This window comes from Convolutriloba macropyga, unplaced genomic scaffold, assembly GCF_964194025.1.
Source record: "Convolutriloba macropyga unplaced genomic scaffold, txConMacr16.3 SCAFFOLD_2619, whole genome shotgun sequence".
NCBI classification, from domain to species: domain Eukaryota; kingdom Metazoa; phylum Xenacoelomorpha; order Acoela; family Convolutidae; genus Convolutriloba; species Convolutriloba macropyga.
The window spans coordinates 6,564-33,168 of NW_027452395.1; the positions used below are offsets into that span (position 1 = coordinate 6,564).

General features: G+C 32.7%; 1 protein-coding gene across 1 annotated transcript; it reads left to right on the top strand.

Annotated features, from left to right (window-relative positions):
• The first annotated feature begins 318 nt into the window (after positions 1-318).
• On the top strand, positions 319-16,182 carry LOC142357444 (uncharacterized). The gene is made up of 7 exons (XM_075409073.1): positions 319-460; positions 3,989-4,115; positions 6,300-6,490; positions 9,064-9,151; positions 9,853-9,971; positions 10,742-10,925; positions 16,150-16,182. The coding sequence occupies exons 1-4, from the start codon at positions 410-412 to the stop codon at positions 9,109-9,111; spliced, it is 417 nt and encodes a 138-aa protein (XP_075265188.1). The 5' UTR covers positions 319-409; the 3' UTR covers positions 9,112-9,151; positions 9,853-9,971; positions 10,742-10,925; positions 16,150-16,182.
• Positions 16,183-26,605: the final 10,423 nt, after the last annotated feature.

Genomic DNA, 26,605 nt, shown 5'->3' on the forward strand with positions numbered 1-26,605 from the left:
AAAAAATAATTCACCGCGATTCACCGCATTCACCGCAAAAAGATGTAAGAAATACGCGGTGAAAATTATTTTTTTTTCACCGCATTTCACCGCATTTCTTACGAAAATTCACCACCAAACCTCGACCCGGGTATTGCAAAATTTGGTTTTGTTATTGTAGTGAGGATGTCTTTTAGGGGATTTCAAGTGGAAAACAGACGATGAAAAAGATACTTCTCAGGGTTGTGACAAAATCAGATGCCTTCATTTCCACAAGTATTTCCAGTTCTCTATAAGCCGATCATCGCCAAACCAACTTATCATAATTGAGCTTGAAGAAGATTTCAAAGTAACAGAATTTGTAGCTCCAATTCGGGTCTGTTCCGAGAATGATATTTTGAATGATTCCACTGTTCTTCGTTCTGTCGGAATGGGTCAACAGGAAAAGGACACAAAAGTGGGCGCAGCCACGATAATCAGGGTTTGTTCAGTTACTAATTCCCAATAACCATTGTCGAAACTTCCTCCAACTTAATACCATAGTACAGAAATCGCCCATTTTAAACGTAAAAAACACTCGTCGGTACGTTCGGTTTTAGTTAGACAAAGCGACAAAACTTTTAAGCATTTTTTCTTCGCCTTGGTCGTAAATTTTAAACCTAAGAAACTGTCCTTATGCTTGATTTTCAAACAATAAACGTCTGCATGTTCGGTTTCCAACGCATGAAACCATTAATATGTTGGATTTCAAACTTAGGAAAAGAACTGATGCATAAAATGGTCGATATTCTGGGCCTCAAATTTAAGCAGCCTTTGTTACGTTTCATACGTAAGTAAAGAGCCGTACATTAGATTTCAAACGGAAGAAACTATACTTATGTTGTCTGTATGTATGATTTGAAACTTAAGAAACTGTCCCTTTGTTACCTTTCAAACATAAGGAAGCGTTGATATGTTATAATGATTGGAACCGGCAAATTGTTAGTTGGTTTCAAACGTAATAAACCGTCTATAGGGGAGCTATGAATGTACAGAACTGCCGCGATAACAGTTTTCAAACCCATAAATCGTTGTAATGTTCGAATTAAAACATATATAACCCCGGAACCTGGTGGCAGAGCAAATCAGCGCTGAATCAGTCTAGAGACATTCTGTTTTTTAGGATGACCAGTTCTCTGTTCATGTCACAATTTACACTGACCAGTCTAATTTTTGAGTAAAATTTAAGTCATGAAAAATATATGTTCAACTTAACTCCCGCCAACAAGGTTTGCTTTATATGCGATTCGAACTTCAGCGTGGGTACTTGAAACATTTAGTTTGCGTAGCAAGTCGTAGCCTCTGAGCTAAATGGGCTTTGTGGTAGTTGCATACAAACTAGCAGTAATTACCAGATATAAGCTACAAAAGTGTGACATTATTCTGCTCAGACTTAATTTAGGGGTATGAGTAATTTTGAGACTATGCAGGATAGGTATAGCCTGGACAAACTCTATAACCTCAATATACTCAAAATGAAGAAAAACTTCACATAAAGAAACTTAAATTATACTGGAGATGCAATGTTTCGGAACTGAAATTTATTTTCACTATTGAAATGTACTGGTTCAGCGCTGAAATGCTCTGAGACTCAAGTCCGGGACCGTTCTCTTAACAAATTTTGAACGTAAGACCTGTCGTAGTGTTCAATGTCATTCCTAGGGGTCCGTTGGCATGTTAGGTTTCAAATGTAATGAAACGTCATTATAATAGGTGTTTTAAACGTTTGTAACCGCCCAAATTGTTGGTTGCAAATGTAAGGAACCATTACTATGTTGAGTTTTAAAGGTTAAGAACGAACCACCAGTATATTAGAATTTTGAACGTGATAAAGTGACCGTAGGTTAAAATTCATAAATAGGAGACCGTATAAATCTTATATTTCAACCAAAAGGAATTGTGGTTATGTTCATTTTCAATGTACGAAAACGTCAGTTCGTTCGGTTTTAAATAAAAAAAGTCGGCGTGTTAAGTTTCATTATGTTTCGAACATATGGAACCATCGCAATGGTAGGTGCCAATCGTAAGTAACGGTCTTTATGTTAAGTTTCAAACTAAAGGAATGATCAGTATGTTAAGTTTCGAACCTAAAGGGCCGCCGGTATGTGAGGGTTTGAAAGTATGAAACTACCTTAAAGTTCAATTTCATACGTAGGGAACCGTTGGTAGGTTACGGGTCAATTGTATGGAAACGTTAGTTTGTTAGGCCTCCGGTTAGACGACGGGTCTGTTATATTTGAGATGTAAAGAACCGTTGCATTGTTCGGTTTCAAACAGAAGAAACAGCTGGTACCTTTTGTTTCAAACGTTAGGAACAGTTGTTATGTTGGATTTCAAATGTACGGAACCGTCGGTATGTTAGGTTGAAACGTACAAAAACGAAACGTACGGTTAGTATGTTCCTTATCTCATTTATTAAACCGTCGCTGTGATAGGTTTCAAACGTAAGAAACCGTCGGGACGTTCAGTTTTCCACGAGACCGGAGGTATGCTCGGTTTCACACCACAAAAAACATATGAAAAGACATTAAGTCTGCTGCATTTTTGAACTTAAGAGCAATATAAAACAGATATGATAAAACTTTTTTTCAATGGTCTTATAGGATTATTTGATAAAACGCCACCTTTTTTCATTTTTTTTCTTTATGACTCTTGTTTGGAGTTCTTGCGTTTATTCAACATAAAAATTGCATGAAAAACAACATGACGACATCAACAAGGAGAGGCGACCTCAATCACAAGTGGCTGCTATCAGTTAGAATTAATACCAAGCGTTGCTCTCTGTGGAAAAAACCTGTTATCTAGGAACTTTGGGAGTACAGTAAATTGCATGCATAAAAATAGGTCTGATAAGACTAGGGCTATAGACCAATCATGGCAAAAACATTTTAGCTACTCCTGGTGTAAGAGCTAGAACGATCGCATGCAAAATTCATGTAAAGTGCAGCCCAAATTTAGAGGCGTGATAGCCGAGAGATAAGATGTTCGGTTTATATGCCAGTTATCGATAGTTCAATCTCCGGACTTCGTCAAGTTGACTCCGTGATGATCAGCTCTCACTTAAACATCACTCGAAGTTCACTATCGCCAGGCCAAACTCAGTTTGCGTTACGATACCAAGTTCGGACGCCAAAACAGTAGCTAAAATCATTTAAAAAGAGCACACATGCTTTCCAAAAGAACAGTCTGAATTTTAGCGATGATAGAAAAAGACGGCTGTGGGCAGGTTACTAAAAACCTACTGCTGCTCCGCTGCCATACGCAAGAACAAAATTATCATATATCAAAATTTCGATGATCTTTTCCGTTTGTGCCCCCCCCCCCCCCCCAGCTTATTGTTCGCATATTATTTGGAACCCCCAGTCGCACGTGCTATTATTTTACCTGATGATTCTCTATGTAATGGCACGTGCTCTGTAACTGGGGGGCGTACAACGTACGGGGGGGGGGGGGGCACACAAACGGGAAAGATCCCAAAATTTTAATCAGGTTTTATAAAAATAGTTTGGTTTCAAAATCAAGGATAGTTGTGTTTGATTGATCTCGGAATAAGCTTGTATCAGTTTTATTAGTACTATGGTCTTTTTTAACGCTTGATCGGCGTTACATCTGACGTTTTTGAATTTTATAACTTCAAAAACAGTTAAAATCTACAATGCTTTTACTATCAGTATTCTTAATGTTTCACTAGTTTCTACGTATGCGTTGCCCTAATCAGTTGAGGTTGAGCCTGAACCCCCCCCCCCCCCCCCTCCAAATTTGTTAACACATCCATCCCCCTTACTAGCATTCCAAGGAGGACAATTCTATAAACTTTAGCTACCTATGCCCGCAATATGACAGATCTGTTGGTTAATTTCACATACTATATGAGAAAAAAATTTAGTGTTTCATTCCATTGTCTCTTTCATTTTCTGTGATATCTGTATTTCTAGATCTCATATATGACATTCAATATTTCTTTTTTCAGCAGCTTGATGTGGAAATATCAGACTGTAATCTAGAGTATTCTGATGATCCGGTATTTCATCTGGAGCGACCACACCTCGATTCACTTGTCTGTTATAAAGCGGACAATGACAAATGTCATGCTCCAGGTATGACCTCATCAAAACATCTCATTAGAAAAAATAAATCGGTTCCTTTGTTGATCACGTGCCTGATTGGTTACCCTTCTTTGTCCTCCTTTAATCTCCAGATAAACGAAAATTTGTCATTAGTTTTTATTATTCAAAGGAAATCAGCAAAAAACGAAAACACGCCCTGTATTCGTTTTTTCTTCACTGATTCTTTCTGAATAATAAAAACTAATAACAAATTTTAAACTCATGTTCTGTTTTTGTTTCCTCTATTCCTGAAACTAAATGATATCTGGGACGTAGTTGTTGAGGCAAATTTCGATTAACGTTGAATGATAATGTGGATATTGTGTTCTTTAAAAATTAATTTATTTGTCATTGAAATCAAGAAACTCTCTGGAATTACATTAATATTGGAACAAACCCGATCACCCCACGTGGAGCCAGTCAAAAGTTACAAGGATGACGAACCTAGAAAATGCTGTTAGCAAATACACCTTAAGTTTATGAAGAGTCTAGCTTTAATATCTAAGCCAAGTTTATCGATTAATGCCGAAATATATTTAATAAAATTTTTCTGCTCCTGAGTTGCACGAAAACGAAACACTGTTTTCTTGCACCTCAGTATGAGGAAAATTCTATTAAATACGTTTCGTGCATTTATTGAAAGCAAAAAGGTCTGTATTTATAAATCTCGGATTTCATCACCTGAACTATTTTTTTTCTGAAAACATTTCCTCCTTTTCCAATTAGAAAAACTTTTTATCGTCTACAATTAACATCATATGATACAATTTTTTAAGAAAAGTAACAGAAAAAGTAACATTGGTTTCTAATATTAGGAGTGTCATTGCTCCTTTAAGTTTTTTTATACCAAAGTTGAGGGTTCTTAAGTGTGTTACCAAGGTTTTGTTTTTTTTTATAATCGAAAGCGAAAATATTTTTAGAAACTCTAATACAACAGAAAAATAATAAAGTCTAATAAAGTATAAAGTTAGAAAAAAATAAAAACGATTAAATTTCTTTTTTTAATGCTTCAAACGTTTTGCAATATAGTTAATATAGTTTTGTTATATGTCCACATTGGAACGCTCCTAAAATTGCATTTTTTCTTTAAATCTGGACAAGAAGGAAGATAGTGTTCAGTTCTGTGCGAAACTTAGAGGAGAATTGGTTTGTCTTTGTCTTCGTTATATACCTCTTTTCCTTAGGAAACCCGTTCAGAAATTTCAATTGAATGCTAGACATTTTTTTCCAGAGAACTGATTATGATTTAATCTCAGTTTTGCCAAATCTCTTGTTCTATTTGTCTTATGATAAATGAAAAGAGTGCAACGCGTTCACAGAACGAACACTCCCTAGTCGAAACCAGATCGTTATCTTGTAGGAATCTGGTATTTTTGGCAGAGTCCTACAGTTCGATGCATCTTCTGGCAGAAATGTCTGGCAGATGCCTACAAGATTTTCTTCAAAAAAAAAAATCAGGAAATGAATTGTCACTGCATATTTTACTTAATTTATGAAATAAACAATTAGATAAAATTTTTGCAAAAATGCTGTATTTCGTTCCATTTTCCCCTTTGATTGGTTTTGGTACAGGAGAACTTTGTCGAAATGGTACTGAGAACCGTTTTTCGGCAAGATACAAGCGTCTGGAGTTTGGAAAATAATCATATTTCAGCCCGAACTCAATCTGGTCTCGGATAACAATCTGGTCTCGACTGGGGCTTTCCGCATGAAGCAGTAATGTCATTTTCATTTATTTCTCAATTTTTTTTCAATTTTCAACTGTGGTTACTTTTTTAAAATTAATAATTGTCAGATGAGTATGAAAAAGTGACCTCTGATTAGGCCGTCCGAGACTGAAACATTTTAAGATCAGACTCAGTTCCGCTCTGAATTTTCGCACTTAATTGCGGTCAAAGTGCGTCCACGTCCTCTTTTGATATGATCTTGTATGATAACCAGAAAAACCTTTTGAGCGACAGCGCGCTATTTTGCAATATTATCATTAACAACTGTTACAAAAAGAGCGCATTCGTCGTTTAATAAATGTTGGTATGCTGCTTTTCTGATTTCCATGAATTCAATCAAATAATATATGACCGCATATGGTTACCGATTCTTATAGTTAAACAATATAAATTTAACAAAATGAGATAAAAATGCGTCACGTGTTTCAATGGTAATTGTTTCAATTAGGGGACGGAGGTGCTCCAACTTACCTGTTTGATAAGGAATCGGAGAGTGCTATATGTGTCTATTCCATCTCTATGTGGTATGACAGCGATTCTGAAGGTTGCACGCCTGGGGTTGTATCGGTACATGCAAAGCTCCCTTTCTTTGCTGGAGAGGAGAACTTCGGACTAGATCGCGGCAACTGCCCCGTCCAGGTAAGAAATATTCACTCTTTTCAAACACTTTGATTACATTTCAAATTTTATTAAGGCTACCTCAACATTGATAGGTATGGATATAACGTAATTTTTATGCCTATGTAATGTATAGCTGATAAATCTCAAGCGCTTCGGGTGCCTTCGGTTCGCACATGGTGGGGGTGGGGGGTGGGGTGGTGGGGGGGGGGGGGGGTTAGAAACTGTCCAGAAGATTAAGTCTGTCCATTTATTTTAACGCAGCCTTTGGTACGCTTAGTCTGAACTTATAATTGAGTGATACAACACTATACATTTGAAAAACTCCTTAGAAATTATCAGATTAAGGATAAAACTGTCACTGTTTTCACAGACAATAGAATAATGACTGCTAAAAACTAAAATCGAGAAAAACTGAAACAAAGCTCATGACAGGAGCTTAAAATATAGAGGACATATCAAAATTAGGGTTAATAGTTTGACTATAAAAGCACAGTCAAGTCGTTAAGGGTGAAGATTTATTATTGTGTAGATTCAATTTCATAGGCTACTGGCAGTTTTCAGGTCTTGTGAGTGGGTATAGTTATATGTGTACTAATGTGTAGTTGTTAGGGTTTCTGATTGAGTGCTTGTGTAGTGTGAGTGTGTGTGTGTGTGTGTGTATGTGTGTGTGTGTGTGTGTGTGTGTGTGTGTGTGTGAATGTGTGTGTGTGTGTGTCTGTTTGAGTGTGTGTGTGTGAGAGAGAGAGTGTGTTTGTGCATTTGTAAGTGCATTTGTTTGTGCACATGAGTATGTGTGAACAGATATCTGTGAGCGTGAGTGTCTACCGTGTCGAGGTTTTGTTGAAAAAATAATGTAAGTATTGCGGTGAATAGCAGTGAAAAAAATTGTTTACCGCAAAGCGCCCGTATCTCTTAGCTATGAATGCGGAGAAAGCGGTGAATTGTGGTAGGATTCGTTTTTTTTAGTGGCGAAGTTTTTATTTTCACCGCATTCACCGGAATTTATACAAAAAAACTGCCCTACACATATTCCCACCTCTCATCTCCAGCATGTCAATAACTTTTAATTCCTCTGCGCCATATGTCACTTACTTCTATGATATTTCTTTTGATTTCAAATAGGATTAAATGAAACGACCTTTGCAACCACTACTGCAGCATTGCAACCTTTCAATAAATTTTGCTTTATAGGCGGTAAAATTTCTTTAAAGCTTTCAGCGCATTCAGCTCAATTCTTACAGAGTATCATTGAAATCGACAGAAAAATGTGCTAACTTATCGGTAAAACTTTTTAAGGCTTGCGGTATTTAGCAGTGAATCCTTTTTTTTCACCGCATTGACGCATTCAACGCTGAAGATAGCAATATTTACATCTTTCCACGCATTCACTGCCAATCTTACAATTGTTTTTAATTTTTAGCGTTGACACCACGACCTGGGATGTGTTGTATGTTTGTACGTGAGTGTATGTGTGCATGTGTATGTATGAGTTTGTGTGTGAATATGTGAGTGTGTGTGTTCGTGTTTGTGCGTGAGTGCGTGTGTGTGTGTGTGTGTGTGTGTGTGTTTGTCTGCGTGTGTTAGTGTGAGAGTGAGCTTGTGCGTTTGTGTGGGAGTTTGAGAGTGTATGTTTTAGTGTGTTTGTATGTCTGTGTGTTGTGACACTCCAAATTTTAGACTGCCGAATTCGCTCCAGCTGTTTGAGTATAGTCATTGCGCAACATACAGCGTTAACTATCTGAAGTTATGTTTTTAGGAAGGTTAGTAAGTTTTTTTAGTGTTCTTATTGATGTTGCTTTCAAATGAACAGATTCACTCTGTGTTCACTATAAAAATATGTTGTACTGTTCTTGTACGAGCAAATATTTCGGCTCTTTTGTTTTCATCTTTGTTTTCGAGTCCTCCAGCAGAAACAAAAATGTGGCTGCAGTTGTTATATACATCAATTACTTTCAGCAGTCGATTGTCGAATTCAAAATGTTGTTTTTTCTCTCACGCCTATCTTTTTTTCTTGGCAAAGCCCTTATTTTTCATTGGTTCGAAATACCAGCTCAATTTTCCTTGTTTACATTGAATTCAGCTACTACAGCTTTCAAGAGCCAAGGATGTCATTAAATTCGTTTTAAATTTTTTTGTGAAATGTTTAAAATCTTTTTCATTTTTCTTGCTCAACTGATTGGAAAATTGAAAGGATTTATATCCGATTTTTTAAACCAATTTTTTTTACAAGTCATGCAAATCATGTCACAAAAATAAAATTTAAAGAAAGAATGAAATATCCTACTTTTTTGGAGTTTTGATATTGTCTTCAGAAAATGAGCATCAACAATTACAGGACATTTGAAAACCAAAAAAAACCAATAAGTGCTGAGTTTTATTTGAAAAGAAGTGACAATATAACATCAAAAACTAAGTTATTAACAACAACTGATTTTCAAAAATGCTTGACATTTGATTTGAAAGGCTGTAACGCTGATTTCTTAGGATACAAATTTAATGTGAAAAATTTGGTCGTACTTATTGGTGACGGACTTACTCGCTTAATTTTTTTGTTTATAGTTGCAGCAAGTTGTTTATTTATTTCTTTTCAGAAACTGAAGTTGTACCAGATGACAAATTGGAAGTGTACCGCACGTTGAGTGGTGTTGCTCTAAGATGGCATGGTGTCAACATAAAATTGTGAGTTTGCTATTTGCTCTGGAGTCTGGAATGTTTCGTTTTCTTAAATTAAAGAAAAAATTCTATAAAATCATTTTTTTAACGGTTTTGCAAATAAAAGCGGGAAAATGCTGAAGCATCGCGATGTAATGAAGTAACGATAACAAAGCTGGGGGAATTTTGATAGCTTCAATTGCATAAACTGTTTAGCCTTTAACTCAATTCTAACCCTTTCCAGCGTTTAACCTTTTCTGACTGTTTAGTTTTCAAATTTCTACCGAATAAGCGTTTAGAACAACCGGCTCAAATAGGCTCAAAAGGACACATACAACCAAAGTTTTGTAGGTTTTCAATTTGACCTCGCTCTCGCAGATCAGATTAGTGAATGGTAGGTAAGACAGCGAGTTTATTGGCCTGAAAACTGCACTAATTAGATACTGATTTTTCATTTCTGCGAATAGAGTGTTTTAATGGTTGCAGCTGATTCTTATCTATAGTCTGTCTCATAAAGTTGAAGTAAGCGAACGTTCGAAAACGTCCAAAAACTGGCAGTTGAGCATCAAAGTGTTCATTTGAGGGTCAACATTTTTTTCCATTCAGCTGCTTTCCATCAATTTCTTCAATATGTTTTAAATTTGAACTTTGACCTTTGAAATCTGTCCGGTGGCTTTTGAAACGTTCGCCAATTTCAACTTTATGGGACACGCTATATGTTTTTTCAGCCAGTGTTATGGCGTGGTTGTGAACGCTGAGCGAGTGTTGTTGCCAGCGCAGTGTCTATACAACTACCAAAGCTCACCTAAGATCATCTACTCATGTACTGGATTTCTTGGTATAATTCGTAAGTAGAATCCAGAATCGTTCTGTAAGTTGATGAAAATTGTCAATTGTTAAAAACTTTGGCGTACTTTTGCAAACTCATCTAAATTTTTTGAATTGGTTTATAAACTGATCCAAATATTTACAAATATTTTATAAATAATGCAAATGTTTACAAATAATTTTAAAAAGAATCCGAAGTTTTACAAATAAGTAATAAATTTATGGAAAAATTGCAAAAATTTGGAAAAATTTATGAAAAATACGCATCGTTTTTGCAAATGTTTATAAACTAATTTATAATTTTATATAAGCTATCTATTGTTTATCGACTGGGGAGCTTTTGCTCCTTGTTGTTATCTAAAAAAAACAAAAAGAGAGGGTAATTTAGGATTTATACGAAATGATAAAGTGATGAATAATCAGAAATCGGAGAATTTTACTAAGCTGTCAAGAATCAATTGTGCATTTGTGGGATCAACTAATTTGCAACAATGAAACATTTATGTTTTCACAAAAGAACCATGAAGAGACAGGGCATTGAAATCGGAAAGACTTACCAAGATCCTGATAAATTTATAAATTTTTCGAGCCAACTTTCAGTTCATATGCTCCAATCGGCAATAAGCTGCCTTGAAGTTAAATTGTGGTCAATAAATTGTCTTGTTTTACTAATTTTGATCCTAGCTGAAGTTGAGTCTTTCGTCAAAATCAATACAAGTCATTTCGTAGCCCTTTTAGGTTAAGCATAGTGTTTTCAAGGACAATTTTGGTCAAAAACGAAATTTTCAGGAGTCTAGACATCAATCAAGGAACAGCTACAGACCACTGGGAATGAGTTTTTGAGAAATTAATCCCAGGGCTTCGTCTAGTTGCCATCCAGTGGTCACTTTAGTGCACATATTAGAAGTTTTCCAGCTCTCACTCACAAGAGTACCCAGACAATTACTGATCAAATCTGCTGGATACTTCCCAGGTGGGTCAAAAATTTGAAAATTCTTTTATAGGTTAAAAACCACCAGAATTAAATTATCTTGAAACTATAGCGTTGGTACTAAACGCCTGCCAACAATTATGTCCAAGATGGTAATAGTTGTGAGTCAGTTGGAATTGGAGCTATTTCATTCGGTTGTCAGTCTGGCCAATCCAAGAAACCGAGTTCGTCAGAAATTATCCATTGATCACACAGTTTGTCACTAACTAACTATAGTAGTTGCTCGGTGTAACGATTGTTAAAAATTTTTTCAATTTCCCACTTTGCAAAGTTAGAAGAAATCTCACCAGGAATTTTATTGAGAATTTTATCAGGAACTGCAGATGCTGGTAAGTATTTGCAAGTTCTTGTTCTTCCCACAGCAAAAACAGGGAACTTCAAAATCCTAATAAGAAATAGGGGCGATAAAATAGAATCTCAGTAGGAGAGTTTTGAGCGTAAAGGGATTCTTAGCAAAAAATACGGATGCAAACGGGTTCCCGCTAAGGAAAAGCAGGATTAGTTTGAGTAAAAAAAGGCATTCCTAGCAGTAAATATTTCCCACAAAGAAAATTTCCCACTAAGAAACGCATGGATGTGTTTTAAAAAGTATTGTACCAGGAGTTTGGAGAAAAACGTAAGTTTTTTTTCTTATCAAGAATTTTCAGGAAATGCATGTTAAGGTAAGTTTCCAGCTGTTACTTCCGGAATTGCAGGGCCTGACAATTTTACTACCAAGAAATTCCGGAAATGTAAGTTTTGACAAAATAATCCGGAATACTAGTGAGGATAGTATTAATCGTTGCACAATGTACCTTCTTACTAACTTTTCCAACTTATTTGTTAACAAATCTTCTTCTACTTTCGTCGACAATTTTGTCATGCCGCGGCATCAGCATTGCTCATATCGTGAAATTCAACAGAACTGCATTCAAAGGTCCTTGAAAATTTATACTTATACCTCAAAACTTATTACGTTACCACCGGCGCTCCAAAAGCCTTTCAACCTTTCAAACTTTGCCCCCCCCCCCAGCATAGTGTGATAGTGCCGTAGGGGTCAGTGTGGGTTCAATTCCAATATGAGTTTCCGATTTCTCATTAAAAATAATCCTAACCCCAACTTTTTATAGCAACAGTTGCAAATGGCGTGACAATTTCAATGTAAGTTTGTAACTGGTCTTATTCGAAAGTCCTCCAGTTGGCTGGTAAAATTTTTTCTCAAACCATTTCTCCTTTTATCAACATATTTGAAGGTTTGTGCTAATGAGATCGACATCATTATTCACTTTAACCAGCTTTTCCCATTGTTCCACTCCATTTTTTTTGTTTTGAAAAAGTTAGAACCTTTAAATTAAATTAAAAAAGGTGTTATCAAGATCAGCCGGATCAAAAAATAGTTCCCGCTGAGAATAAACGTTACAGTAGAGAATAATTACCCCAATAGTTCAGCCACTTGCGTATGGAATAAATCACCAAGGAGCTGAAAGATTGTTCTCCTTGACGATACCTATAAAACAGTTGGTCGTTATTATCTTACTTAAAAAACTAAATTGTACTTTTAATAAAAAAGATCTTGTCAGAAAAGGTCATGATCAATCTCTTGTTGATGCTTCTTTCGGATCAATCTTTTTAGAACTTTGGTCTGGTTCACATAAAAAATGTGTTAAAGATTTTGTGAAGTTGTATTTTGTTGGGGATAAGGGATCCTTATTTTGTTTTACAAGGGACCTGCAACCGTCATAAGTTTGTCCCAAACATTTTTCAACCTATATCCTTGAATATTAAGGACAAAAACAAACATATGTTATGATTTTGAGTTCTTTTAGAAATGAGGACTTACAGTCTGCGCATTGCTTGATTTCGAGAGTAATGTTTGTCCTACGCTCTTGTCATATTAGATGTGGTTTGCAATACCCCTATCTGTATTTGATTGGTTGCTAATTTTTTTCGGAGGCTCTGGTTCAGAAACATTATCAGGTTGATCACTGTAAAAGGGAATTTCAACTCTGTCAATTCTGTTGAAATTTGCTCATTCTTCACTTCTTTAAGTCAAACATCACTCAACTTATTAGTTCCTGACATGCTGTATTTGGATCATTTATCTGCAGCGTCACAATTTTCGATGGGCTGCTGGATTTTTTGCATTCTGGATTTGGTACTGGTTTAACTTGTGCCTTCATTTGCTTTTGGGTGAACATTTCAGGGGGGCCCTTTCTTTCACCGAATTGATAACTGGTTACAAAGATATTCATTTGTATAGTCAATTCCCCGCTGCTTAAAGTAGCTGCCATCTGAAGTTGACAGAAATTATATCCACAAAAAGCTGAAAGTTTATTGGTGGAGCTTAATCAGCAGGTATTAAACTTAACAAAATTTTAAGGGATTAAGTAGCTCACACAGTAGCTAAAAGAAGGATATTCTTCAGAAGGTAAGCTGGTAAGTTCAATCGGAAGAAACCTTGTACCAGTTGGAGACAAACAGAAATTTTCTGTACAAACCGACAGAGACTACAGACTAAAAGCGATCCTCCAACTGGGAACAGATCCTCACTACAGGACAGTGAGAGACAGTTGGGTACTCTAACAGGACTGACGTTAATGGCCATGAAACCCTGTAACTGGAAACATCACTAGCTCCACACTTGAGAAAGATGTGGCCTACTCACTGACGACAAAAGTCAACACTTTACTGACAGGGATTTCAGGCGACGGCACAAGTCACAACCCCAATTTTGACAAAAACACGATTCGTCATTTCCACTACACAACGAGGATAGCACATCCAACGTATTTCTGCTACAACTCAATAATTGGAACTTAAACCTCTTAACCCCGGATGCATGTAGCAGTAGAGATACTGGATATATAACTCCAGCTAATCATAGACTGAGAAGACACTATTCTCTTTTATATAGCGCTAACTCAACTAGCTATAGTCAGTCTGTTAGTTAGATACACCATGTGTAAACTCTTGATTCCGGTGCTGTTTTGTATCACCAACGTATTAATTGAATTTTATCCTCAGTGTTTTTACAGAGTCGGTTACTCTGAGAGGTCTAGGTAAGCCTACTTCGCGCGCAAAAATTAGTAGCCCTAACTCTTCATACCTTAAGGCTGTAAAAGGAGACCACCTTGGGTCTGCCTTAATATCTGTGAATTCTTTATTCAAGACATTTTCCTGTCCCTATTCTGCGCCAAATCGTTCATTTCTCAATTGATTCAAAATTGAGACAAAACAGTTCATTTTTGAAAAAAAAACACTCATCTTTTCAGATTTCTTTAGCTAATGGTTGTTTGATCTTTGAAAGACAGCAAAACTAAGTAATTGGCACAATTCTGTCATCGAAAACCATTCCAATTGTCTTAGTTTCTCATTCAAAGGTAGACCTTCCAACGTTTTCACTAAAATAATAACTTTTCAATTACATTTTTTTAATGAAGGGCGAATTGCACCATTTATCCCCGGTATCTCAGCACTGCTGCAGACACACCGCAGAACAAAACTTCTAGTGTTTTTCCAATTGGCTTGAGATGTAAATCAGCTGATTTTAAAATGAATATAAGATGTCGACAATAATAAAAGTTTGAAACACCTAAAATTCTAATTTTTTAAAAACATTTACTCTCTTAGGTGCTTAAATGACATATCTCTGCAACCAATTTGCTGAAAATAAAAATTAGAAGCAAAGAAAAACTCCACGTAAATGAAAATTGTGTCATTTTCTTAGCATAGGAGAGAAGAAACAAATTTGAGAATTCTTTAAAATTATGTCTGAAATAGTTTACTTCAATTTTAAGCGCACTTTTCTCATAAAGTCTGTGTATATAAGAAAAATAGTAAACCTTTATCAAATGACAAAATTTTCAATAATTTGCAGTCTCGTGAGAGTCATTAGTGATGCAAACTATACAATGTCCAAATCACTATTCCAAAAAAAAACATTCATTCGCATGAAACTATTTTAGACTGTTTTGTAAGGTTGAACGGAAACTTTAGTTTCAGTGAAATCTTTCTGTTTTGTTTTGTAGTTTTGATTTGTTTTGACTTTTGTGTTCTTGTCCAAAATGATTTCAAATCAAACTGCAATTATTGACAGCTTGAATTAACCAGCAATAGGGAGGTCAGAGAACATACATAATAGTCTCAGCGAATGGCAAATGTTTTTTGGCCTCAACAGCGTTTAAATACAAATGTTATCGAAACCTTTATTAGGTGTTAATATCCAGTCTTTTTTGACTTGTTCTCAACAAGTATAGTTATTCTCTAATAGTATAACTAATTGTTCCCTTTATTATTGAAATTTTTTTTGGCTTTGATACTATAAGTTTTCATATCTATTTATTTTTTTTTGGACATTTTCCAATTTTTGACTTTATATTTTTGCCGTCTTGCCCATCGTCAAATTAATGGCACATTAATGAAAAGTTGCATATCATATCACATTATTGGTGTTCAAATAAAATTCAATTGATTTTTTCAGTATTTGCAGTGAATAGATTTGTGATCTTATAGGCTTCGACACCGTTTCCTCCCTTAAAATTGATACGACTTCTTGATTTTTGCCAGTATTTTGTTCGTTTATTAGTCGTTTAACATTCTGGATAAAGACAGATTTTGCTTGAAGGTTTAAATGAAGCCATTGAATCATTTCACTTGATAGCTAATTGCTTTCATGACTTTGAATTTGTTTGTTTTGAAAAAGTGTGAAGATATTTTATCAATTTGCCCGATTTGTTTTCTGTCTTGTTGTTGATTTTCTCAAAAAAGACAATTCCAAATGCTTTCTGTTAAAATTCAAGTCATTTGATTTAATTTACCTTTCGTCTGATGGCATTTTGACTTTTTCGGTTTTTTTTCTAAATTTTGTATTTAAGTTATTAAGTTTCGAATTTTGGTCGTAACTAAGGCTTCTTGTTTTTATTTGATTTTGTTGTTTATCTTGTCTCTTACTCTCCTTAATGGAAGTGACCATCGGGCCTCTAGTGTCTTATTGTTTCATTTGTATATTGATTAGAGCTTAAAGCGATTTTTTAAATGGAAAAAACTATTTGTTTTCGAACAATAAGTGATTTTGAAAAATTTTTCTATCTCTTCCTCTTTTGGCGGACAGTTAATTCAAAAACGTGACTGAGCGGGGTTGGAAAAATATGTGGAGACGCACATTACTGAGCATCTTTGTTTCTCGTTTATAGCTGCAAGTTTTGCTCCACTTATGCTCCGTTTCCAGGTAAAAAGAGTTCTGCTCCAGTTATGAGTCCACTTCTGAAAGGGAAGGAAGTTAACAATTCGGATTACAAGGTTCGGCAGCCTTCTGGGATCCACATGTGCAGTGACTTCACTGGCGGAAAAACATCCAACTGTGACCTTGGCTTTTATGAGACTGACACTCTTCTCTTCGCGGGAGAAGACCACATTCCCTACTGTAACGACACTGATTTCAATGAAAATTTGTTCACCATAAAGTCTGTACGTGAAAGAAATGGTAAAATTGAGGTGAGAAAACATATTACTCTCTGCTGAAAAGTACTATTCCAAAAATGAACAATCATGTTCTTCTTATCTTTGTATTTATAATAAAGTTTTTTATCAGTTACTAGTAGTAATATATAGCTGTATTGGGATAGGGGGGGGGGGCTTATCCTGCCATGAGGATAATAGGGTATAGAATGCATCAGGATAATATGGAGTGGTATATCCCATGAGGATAATATGGGTTGGTGTATCCCATGAGGATAATATGGAGTGGTATATTCTATGAGGATAATAGGGTATACATGCAATAAACTTTGAGCGGGGAATTACATGTATAGCCTCTACCTGGTAATGTTAGGCCTTTCGAATTAAAATCCATTCATTGTGTGGGATAATAGGGTAAAATTTTGCCATGGAGATAATAGGGCATAGATTTGAATATCTTTATGCGAATAAAAGGGTCAAGATTTGAATCTTGATAGTCTGGTGTAATATTACACAATGACAATAGGGTAGATATTTGAATATGCGCAAGTGGATTATAGAGTGAAGAGTTAATTTGGGATTGACGGATATATTGTTGCATGGAGATAATAGGGTTTAATTTGTCCATAGGTATAATAGGGTATAGATTTTCATATCCGCAAATGGGTAAAAGGGTGACGATTTGAGTCAAGATAGCGGGTATAGTATTGTATAGGGATAATAGGATATAGCTGTGCCTTAATAGTATTGTATGGGGATAAAAATGTATAGTTGTGCCATATGGGGATAATAGGGTAGGGTTGTGGGGATAATAGGGTAAAGAAGTAACCTGTTAAAAGGGTGAGAATTTTACCTGTTAAAAGGGTGAAAACTTGAATGGTGATAGTAGGGTCTAAAAATGCATGGGGATAATTCGTATAGTTTTGGCATGGATATAGTAGGGCATAGATTTCAAAGTATGCAAGCTGAAATTGGGGTGAAATTTGAATCAGGATAGTAGTTTAAAGTGTTGCATGGGATAATAGGGTATAATTTTGCCTTGGGGATAACTAGCTATATATTTGAATATCTGCAAACGGATTATAGAGTGAAAATTTGAATCAGTATAGTAGGGTATTGTGTTGCATGGAGATAATAGGGTACATATTTCAAAATCTGCAAGTGGGTACTAGGGTGAAGATTGAAAACAGGATAGTAGGGTCGAGTATTGCATGGGGATCACAGGGAATAGTTTTGCCATGAGTATAATAGGGCAAAAATTTGAATATCTGCCTACAGGAATAGTGTGAAGATTTGAATCGGTAAGGTAGAGTACGGTTTTGCATAGAGGATATTAGGGTATAGTTTTGCCATTAGGGTAATATACAAGTGCCAGATAATTTTTAAACGCAAAAGTTCAGTCACTGGTGAAGACTAATTAAATTTTGAAATGTATCAGTTTTAGTGAAATGAAGTACAAGAGAATCATCAAAGGTCACCTGTACATCATTATTTTCCTCTTAATGATACAAGTCTTAGAGAAGGAAAAATTGGTTCTTTAGTAAAAACTAACACAAAACTACTTAAGAAAACGTCAATTTGGCTCACATAACATATATATTAGTCGTCAAATGTCAATTGTACATCATTTTTTTCCTCTTAATGTACAAGTACTAGAGAAATTTTTTCCAAGAAAAAGTTCTTTCATTAGTGAAAACTAACACAAAAATACTTTAAAAACATCAATTTTGCTCACATAACATATATATGAGTCATCAAAGGTCAATTGTTTATGATTTTTTTCTTCCAAATGTACAAGTTCTAGAAAAAAATTTCCAAAGGCAAAGTTGTTCCATTAGTGAAAACTAACACAAAAATATTTAAAACATCAATTTTGCTCACATAACATATATATGAGTCATCAAAGGTCAATTGTACATCATTTTTTTTCCTCTAAATGTACAAGTTCTAGAGAAAAATTTCCTAAGGAAAAGTTATTCCATTAGTGAAAAACTAACACAAAACTACTTTAAAAAACACCAATTTTGCTCTTATATCATATATATGAGTCATCAAATGTTAATTGTACATCATTTTTTTCCTCTAAAAGTACAAGTTCTAGAGAAAAATTTCTTAAGCAAAAGTTGTTCCATTAGTGAAAATTAACGCAAAAATACTTTAAAAAACGTCAATTTTGCTCACATAACATATATATGAGTCATCAAAGGTCAGTTGTACATCATTTTTTTCCTCTAAATGTACAAGTTCTAGAGAAAAATTTCCTAAGGAAAAGTTATTCCATTAGTGAAACACTAACACAAAACTACTTTAAAAAACACCAATTTTGCTCTTATATCATATATATGAGTCATCAAAGGTCAATTGTTTATGATTTTTTTCTTCCTAATGTACAAGTTCTAGAGAAAAATTTCCAAAGGCAAAGTTGTTCCATTAGTGAAAACTAACACAAAAATATTTAAAAACATCAATTTTGCTCACATAACATATATATGAGTCATCAAAGGTCAATTGTACATCATTTTTTCCCTCTTAATGTACAGGTCCTAGAGAAAAATTTCTTAAGGAAAAGTTGTTCCATTAGTAAAAACTAACACAAAACTTTTTTAAAAAACATCAATTTTGCACACATAACATATATATGAGTCATCAAATGTTAATTGTACATCAATTTTTTCCTCTTAATATACAAGTCCTAGAGAAAAAATTCTTAAGGAAAAGTTGTTCCATTAGTGAAAATTAACGCAAAAATACTTTAAAAAACGTCAATTTTGCTCACATAACATATATATGAGTCATCAAAGGTCAGTTGTACATCATTTTTTTCCTCTAAATGTACAAGTTCTAGAGAAAAAATTCTTAAGTAAAAGTTGTTCCATTAGTGAAAATTAACGCAAAAATACTTTAAAAAACGTCAATTTTGCTCACATAACATATATATGAGTCATCAAAGGTCAGTTGTACATCATTTTTTTCCTCTAAATGTACAAGTTCTAGAGAAAAATTTCCTAAGGAAAAGTTATTCCATTAGTGAAAAACTAACACAAAACTACTTTAAAAAACACCAATTTTGCTCTTATATCATATATATGAGTCATCAAAGGTCAATTGTTTATGATTTTTTTCTTCCTAATGTACAAGTTCTAGAGAAAAATTTCCAAAGGCAAAGTTGTTCCATTAGTGAAAACTAACACAAAAATATTTAAAAACATCAATTTTGCTCACATAACATATATATGAGTCATCAAAGGTCAATTGTACATCATTTTTTCCCTCTTAATGTACAGGTCCTAGAGAAAAATTTCTTAAGGAAAAGTTGTTCCATTAGTAAAAACTAACACAAAACTTTTTTAAAAAACATCAATTTTGCTCACATAACATATATATGAGTCATCAAATGTTAATTGTACATCAATTTTTTCCTCTTAATATACAAGTCCTAGAGAAAAAATTCTTAAGGAAAAGTTGTTCCATTAGTGAAAATTAACGCAAAAATACTTTAAAAAACGTCAATTTTGCTCACATAACATATATATGAGTCATCAAAGGTCAGTTGTACATCATTTTTTTCCTCTTAATATACAAGTCCTAGAGAAAAAATTCTTAAGGAAAAGTTGTTCCATTAGTGAAAATTAACGCAAAAATACTTTAAAAAACGTCAATTTTGCTCACATAACATATATATGAGTCGTCAAAGGTCAATTGTACATCTTTTTTTTTCCTCTTAATGTACAAGTACTAGAGAAAATTTTTCTAAGAAAAAGTTCTTTCATTAGTGAAAACTAACACAAAAATACTTTAAAAAACATAAATTTTGCTCACATAACATATATATGAGTCATCAAAGGTCAATTGTTTTTGATTTTTTTCTTCCTAATGTACAAGTTCTAGAGAAAAATTTCCAAAGGCAAAGTTGTTCCATTAGTGAAGACTAACACAAAAATATTTAAAAACATCAATTTTGCTCACATAACATATATATGAGTCATCAAAGGTCAATTGTACATCATTTTTTCCCTTCTTAAGGTACAGGTCCTAGAGAAAAATTTCTTGAGGAAAAGTTGTTCCATTAGTAAAAATTAACACAAAACTTTTTTAAAAAACTTCAATTTTGCTCACATAACATATATATGAGTCATCAAAGGTCAATTGTACATCATTTTTTTCCTCTAAATGTACAAGTTCTAGAGAAAAATTTCCTCAGGAAAAGTTGTTCCATTAGTAAAAAACTAACACAAATCTACTTCAAAAAACACCAATTTTGCTCTTATATCATATATATGAGTCATCAAATGTTAATTGTACATCATTTTTTTCCTCTAAATGTACAAGTTCTAGAGAAAAATTTCTTAAGCAAAAGTTGTTCCATAAGTGAAAACTAACACAAAAATACTTTAACAAACATCAATTTTGCTCACATAACATATATATGAGTCGTCAAATGTCAATTGTACAACTTTTTTTTCCTCTTAATGTACAAGTCCTAAAGAAAAATTTCTTAAGGAAAATTTGTTCCACTGGTAAACACTAACACAAAATTACTCCAGAAAACATCAATTTTGCTCACATAATATATATATTTGAGTCATCAAATGTCAATTGTACATCATTTTTTCCTCTAAATGTAAAAGTTCTAGAGAAAAATTTCCTCTGGAAAAGTTGTTCCATTAGTGAAAAACTAACACAAAACTACTTTAAAAAACATCAATTTTGCTCACATAACATATATATGAGTCGTCAAAGGTCAATTGTACATCATTTTTTTCCTCTAATTGTACAAGTTCTAGAGAAAAAATTCTTCAGGAAAAGTGGTTCCATTAGTGAAAATTAAAACAAAAGTACTCTAGAAAACATAAATTTTGCTCACATAACATATAAATGAGTCATCAAATGTCAATTGTACATCATTTTTTTCCTCTTAAAGTACAAGTACTAGAGAAAATTTTTCTAAGAAAAAGTTCTTTCATTAGTGAAAACTAACACAAAAATACTTTAAAAAACATCAATTTTGCTCACATAACATATATATGAGTCATCAAAGGTCAATTGTTTATGATTTTTTTCTTCCTAAGGTACAAGTTGTAGAGAAAAATTCTCAAAGGAAAAGTTGTTCCATTAGTGAAAACTAACACAAAAATATTTAAAAACATCAATTTTGCTCACATAACATATATATGAGTCATCAAAGGTCAATTGTACATCATTTTTTTCTCTTAATGTACAGGTCCTAGAGAAAAATTTCTGAAGGAAAAGTTGTTCCATTAGTAAAAACTAACACAAAACTTTTTTAAAAAACATCAATTTTGCTCACATAACATATATATGAGTCATCAAATGTTAATTGTACATCATTTTTTTCCTCTAAATGTACAAGTTCTAGAGAAAAGTTTCCTCAGGAAAAGTTGTTCCATTAGTGAAAAACTAACACAAAACTACTTTAACAAACATCAATTTTGCTCACATAACATATATATGAGTCGTCAAAGATCAATTGTACATCATTTTCTTCCTCTTAATGTACAAGTCCTAGAGAAAAAAATTCTTAAGGAAAAGTTGTTCCATTAGTGAAAATTAACGCAAAAATATTTAAAAACATCAATTTGGCTCATATACCATATATATTAGTCGTCAAATGTCAATTGTACATCATTTTTTCCCTCTTAATGTACAAGTACTAGAGAAAATTTTTCTAAGAAAAAGTTCTTTCATTAGTGAAAACTAACACAAAAATACTTTAAAAAACATCAATTTTGCTCACATAACATATATATGAGTCATCAAAGGTCAATTGTTTATGATTTTTTTTCTTCCTAATGTACAAGTTCTAGAGAAAAAATTTCCAAAGGAAAAGTTGTTCCATTAGTGAAAACTAACACAAAAATATTTAAAAACATCAATTTTGCTCACATAACATATATATGAGTCATCAAAGGTCAATTGTACATCATTTTTTCCCTCTTAATGTACAGGTCCTAGAGAAAAATTTCTTAAGGAAAAGTTGTTCCATTAGTAAAAACTAACACAACACTTTTTTAAAAAACATCAATTTTGCTCACATAACATATATATGAGTCATCAAATGTTAATTGTACATCATTTTTTTCCTCTTAATGTACAAGTCCTAGAGAAAAAATTCTTAAGGAAAAGTTGTTCCATTAGTGAAAATTAACGCAAAAAATACTTTAAAAAACGTCAATTTTGCTCAGATAACATATATATAAGTCATCAAAGGTCAATTGTACATCATTTATTCCCTCTAAATGTACAAGTTCTAGAGAAAAAATTCTTCAGGAAAAGTGGTTCCATTAGTGAAATTTAAAACAAAACTACACTAAAAAACATAAATTTTGCTCACATAACATTTATATGAGTCATCAAATGTTAATTGTACATCATTTTTTTCCTCTAAATGTACAAGTTCTAGAGAAAAGTTTCCTCAGGAAAAGTTGTTCCATTAGTGGAAAACTAACACAAAACTACTTTAACAAACATCAATTTTGCTCACATAACATATATATGAGTCGTCAAAGATCAATTGTACATCATTTTCTTCCTCTTAATGTACAAGTCGTAGAGAAAAATTTCTTAAGGAAAATTTGTTCCACTAGTAAAAACTAACACAAAATTACTCTAGAAATCATCAATTTTGCTCACATAATATATATATGAGTCATCAAAGGTCAATTGTACATCATTTTTTCCTCTAAATGTTAAAGTTCAAGAGAAAAATTTCCTCAGGAAAAGTTGTTCCATTAGTGAAAAACTAACACAAAACTACTTTAAAAAACATCAATTTTGCTCACATAATATATATATGAGTCGTCAAAAGTCAATTGTATATCATTTTTTTTCCTCTAATTGTACAAGTTCTAGAGAAAAAAATTCTTCAGGAAAAGTGGTTCCATTAGTGAAATTTAAAACAAAACTACACTAAAAAACATAAATTTTGCTCACATAACATTTATATGAGTCATCAAATGTCAATTGTACATAATTTTTTCCCTTTTAATATAGAAATTCTAGAGGAAAACTTCTTAAGGAAAAGTTGTTCCAATAGTGAAAACTAACACAAAAACACCTCAAAAACATCAATTTTGCACACATAACATATATATGAGTCATAGAGGAAATTTTTCTTCAGGAAAAATTGATCCATTAGTGAAAACTAACACAAAACTATTTTAAAAACATCAATTTTGCTCACATAACATATATATATATATATATATATATATATATATATATATTTTGAGTCATCAAAGGTCAATTGTACATCATTTTTTCCCTCTAAATGTACAAGTTCTAGGGAAAAACTTCTTCAGGAAAAGTTGTTCCATTAGTGAAAACTAACACAAAACTATTTTAAAAACATTAATTTTGCTCACATAACATACATATTAGTCATCAAACGTCAATTTTACATCATTTCATTCCTCTTAATCTACAAGTCGTAGAGAAAAATTTCTTAAGGAAAATTTGTTCCACTAGTAAAAAATAACGCATAATTACTCTAGAAAACATCAATTTTGCTCACATAATATATATATGAGTCATCAAAGGTCAATTGTACATCATTTTTTTCCTCTAAATGTTAAAGTTCAAGAGAAAAATTTCCTCAGGAAAAGTTGTTCCATTAGTGAAAAACTAACACAAAACTACTTTAAAAAACATCAATTTTGCTCACATAACATATATATGAGTCGTCAAACGTCAATTGTACATCATTTCATTCCTCTTAATCTACAAGTCGTAGAGAAAAATTTCTTAAGGAAAATTTGTTCCACTAGTAAAAAATAACGCATAATTACTCTAGAAAACATCAATTTTGCTCACATAATATATATATATATATATATGAGTCATCAAAGGTCAATTGTACATCATTTTTTCCTCTAAATGTTAAAGTTCAAGAGAAAAATTTCCTCAGGAAAAGTTGTTCCATTAGTGAAAAACTAACACAAAACTACTTTAAAAAACATCAATTTTGCTCACATAACATATATATATATATATATATATATATATATTTGAGTCATCAAAGGTCAATTGTACATCATTTTTTCCCTCTAAATGTACAAGTTCTAGAGAAAAACTTCTTCAGGAAAAGTTGTTCCATTAGTGAAAACTAACACAAAAACACTTTAAAATTTAGCACACATAACATATATATGAGTCATCAAAGGTCAGTTGTACATCATTTTTTCCCTCTAAATGTACAAGTTCTAGAGAAAAACTTCTTCAGGAAAAGTTGTTCCATTAGTGAAAACTAACACAAAACTATTTTAAAAACATTAATTTTGCTCACATAACATATATATTAGTCATCAAACGTCAATTGTACATCATTTCATTCCTCTTAATCTACAAGTCGTAGAGAAAAAATTTCTTAAGGAAAATTTGTTCCACTAGTAAAAACTAACACAAAATTACTCTAGAAATCATCAATTTTGCTCACATAATATATATATGAGTCATCAAAGGTCAATTGTACATCATTTTTTTCCTCTAAATGTTAAAGTTCAAGAGGAAAAAATTTCCTCAGGAAAAGTTGTTCCATTAGTGAAAAACTAACACAAAACTACTTTAAAAAACATCAATTTTGCTCACATAACATATATATGAGTCGTCAAAAGTCAATTGTATATCATTTTTTTCCTCTAATTGTACAAGTTCTAGAGAAAAAATTCTTCAGGAAAAGTGGTTCCATTAGTGAAATTTAAAACAAAACTACACTAAAAAACATAAATTTTGCTCACATAACATTTATATGAGTCATCAAATGTCAATTGTACATAATTTTTTTCCCTTTTAATATAGAAATTCTAGAGGAAAACTTCTTAAGGAAAAGTTGTTCCAATAGTGAAAACTAACACAAAAACACCTCAAAACATCAATTTTGCACACATAACATATATATGAGTCATAGAGGAAATTTTCTTCAGGATAAATTGATCCATTAGTGAAAACTAACACAAAACTATTTTAAAAACATCAATTTTGCTCACATAACATATATATATATATATATATATATATATATATATATATATATATATATTTGAGTCATCAAAGGTCAATTGTACATCATTTTTTCCCTCTAAATGTACAAGTTCTAGAGAAAAATTTCCAAAGGCAAAGTTGTTCCATTAGTGAAGACTAACACAAAAAATATTTAAAAACATCAATTTAGCACACATAACATATATATGAGTCATCAAAGGTCAGTTGTACATCATTTTTTCCCTCTAAATGTACAAGTTCTAGAGAAAAATTTCCAAAGGCAAAGTTGTTTCCATTAGTGAAGACTAACACAAAAATATTTAAAAACATCAATTTTGCTCACATAACATATATATGAGTCATCAAAGGTCAATTGTACATCATTTTTTTCCCTTCTTAAGGTACAGGTCCTAGAGAAAAATTTCTTGAGGAAAAGTTGTTCCATTAGTAAAAACTAACACAAAACTTTTTTAAAAAACTTCAATTTTGCTCACATAACATATATATGAGTCATCAAATGTCAATTGTACATCATTTTTTTTTCCTCTAAATATAGAAATTCTAGAGAAATACTTCTTAAGGATAAGTTGTTCCATTAGTGAAAAACTAACACAAAAATACTTTAAAAACATCAATTTTGGACACATAACATAGATATGAGTCATTAAAGGTCAATTGTACATCATTTTTTCCTCTAAATGTACAAGTTCTAGAGAAAAATATCCTCAGGAAAAGTTGTTCCATTAGTGAAAAACTAACACAAAACTTTTTTAAAAAACATCAATTTTGCTCACATAACATATATATGAGTCATCAAAGTTCAATTGTACATCATTTTTTTCCCTCTAAATGTACAAGTTCTAGAGAAAAAACTTCTTCAGGAAAAGTTGTTCCATTAGTGAAAACTAACACAAAAACACTTTAAAATTTAGCACACATAACATATATATGAGTCATCAAAGGTCAATTGTACGTCATTTTTTCCCTCTAAATGTACAAGTTCTAGAGAAAAACTTCTTCAGGAAAAGTTGTTCCATTAGTGAAAACTAACACAAAACTATTTTAAAAACATTAATTTTGCTCACATAACATATATATTAGTCATCAAACGTCAATTGTACATCATTTCATTCCTCTTAATCTACAAGTCCTAGAGAAAAATTTCTTAAGGAAAATTTGTTCCACTAGTAAAAAATAACACATAATTACTCTAGAAAACATCAATTTTG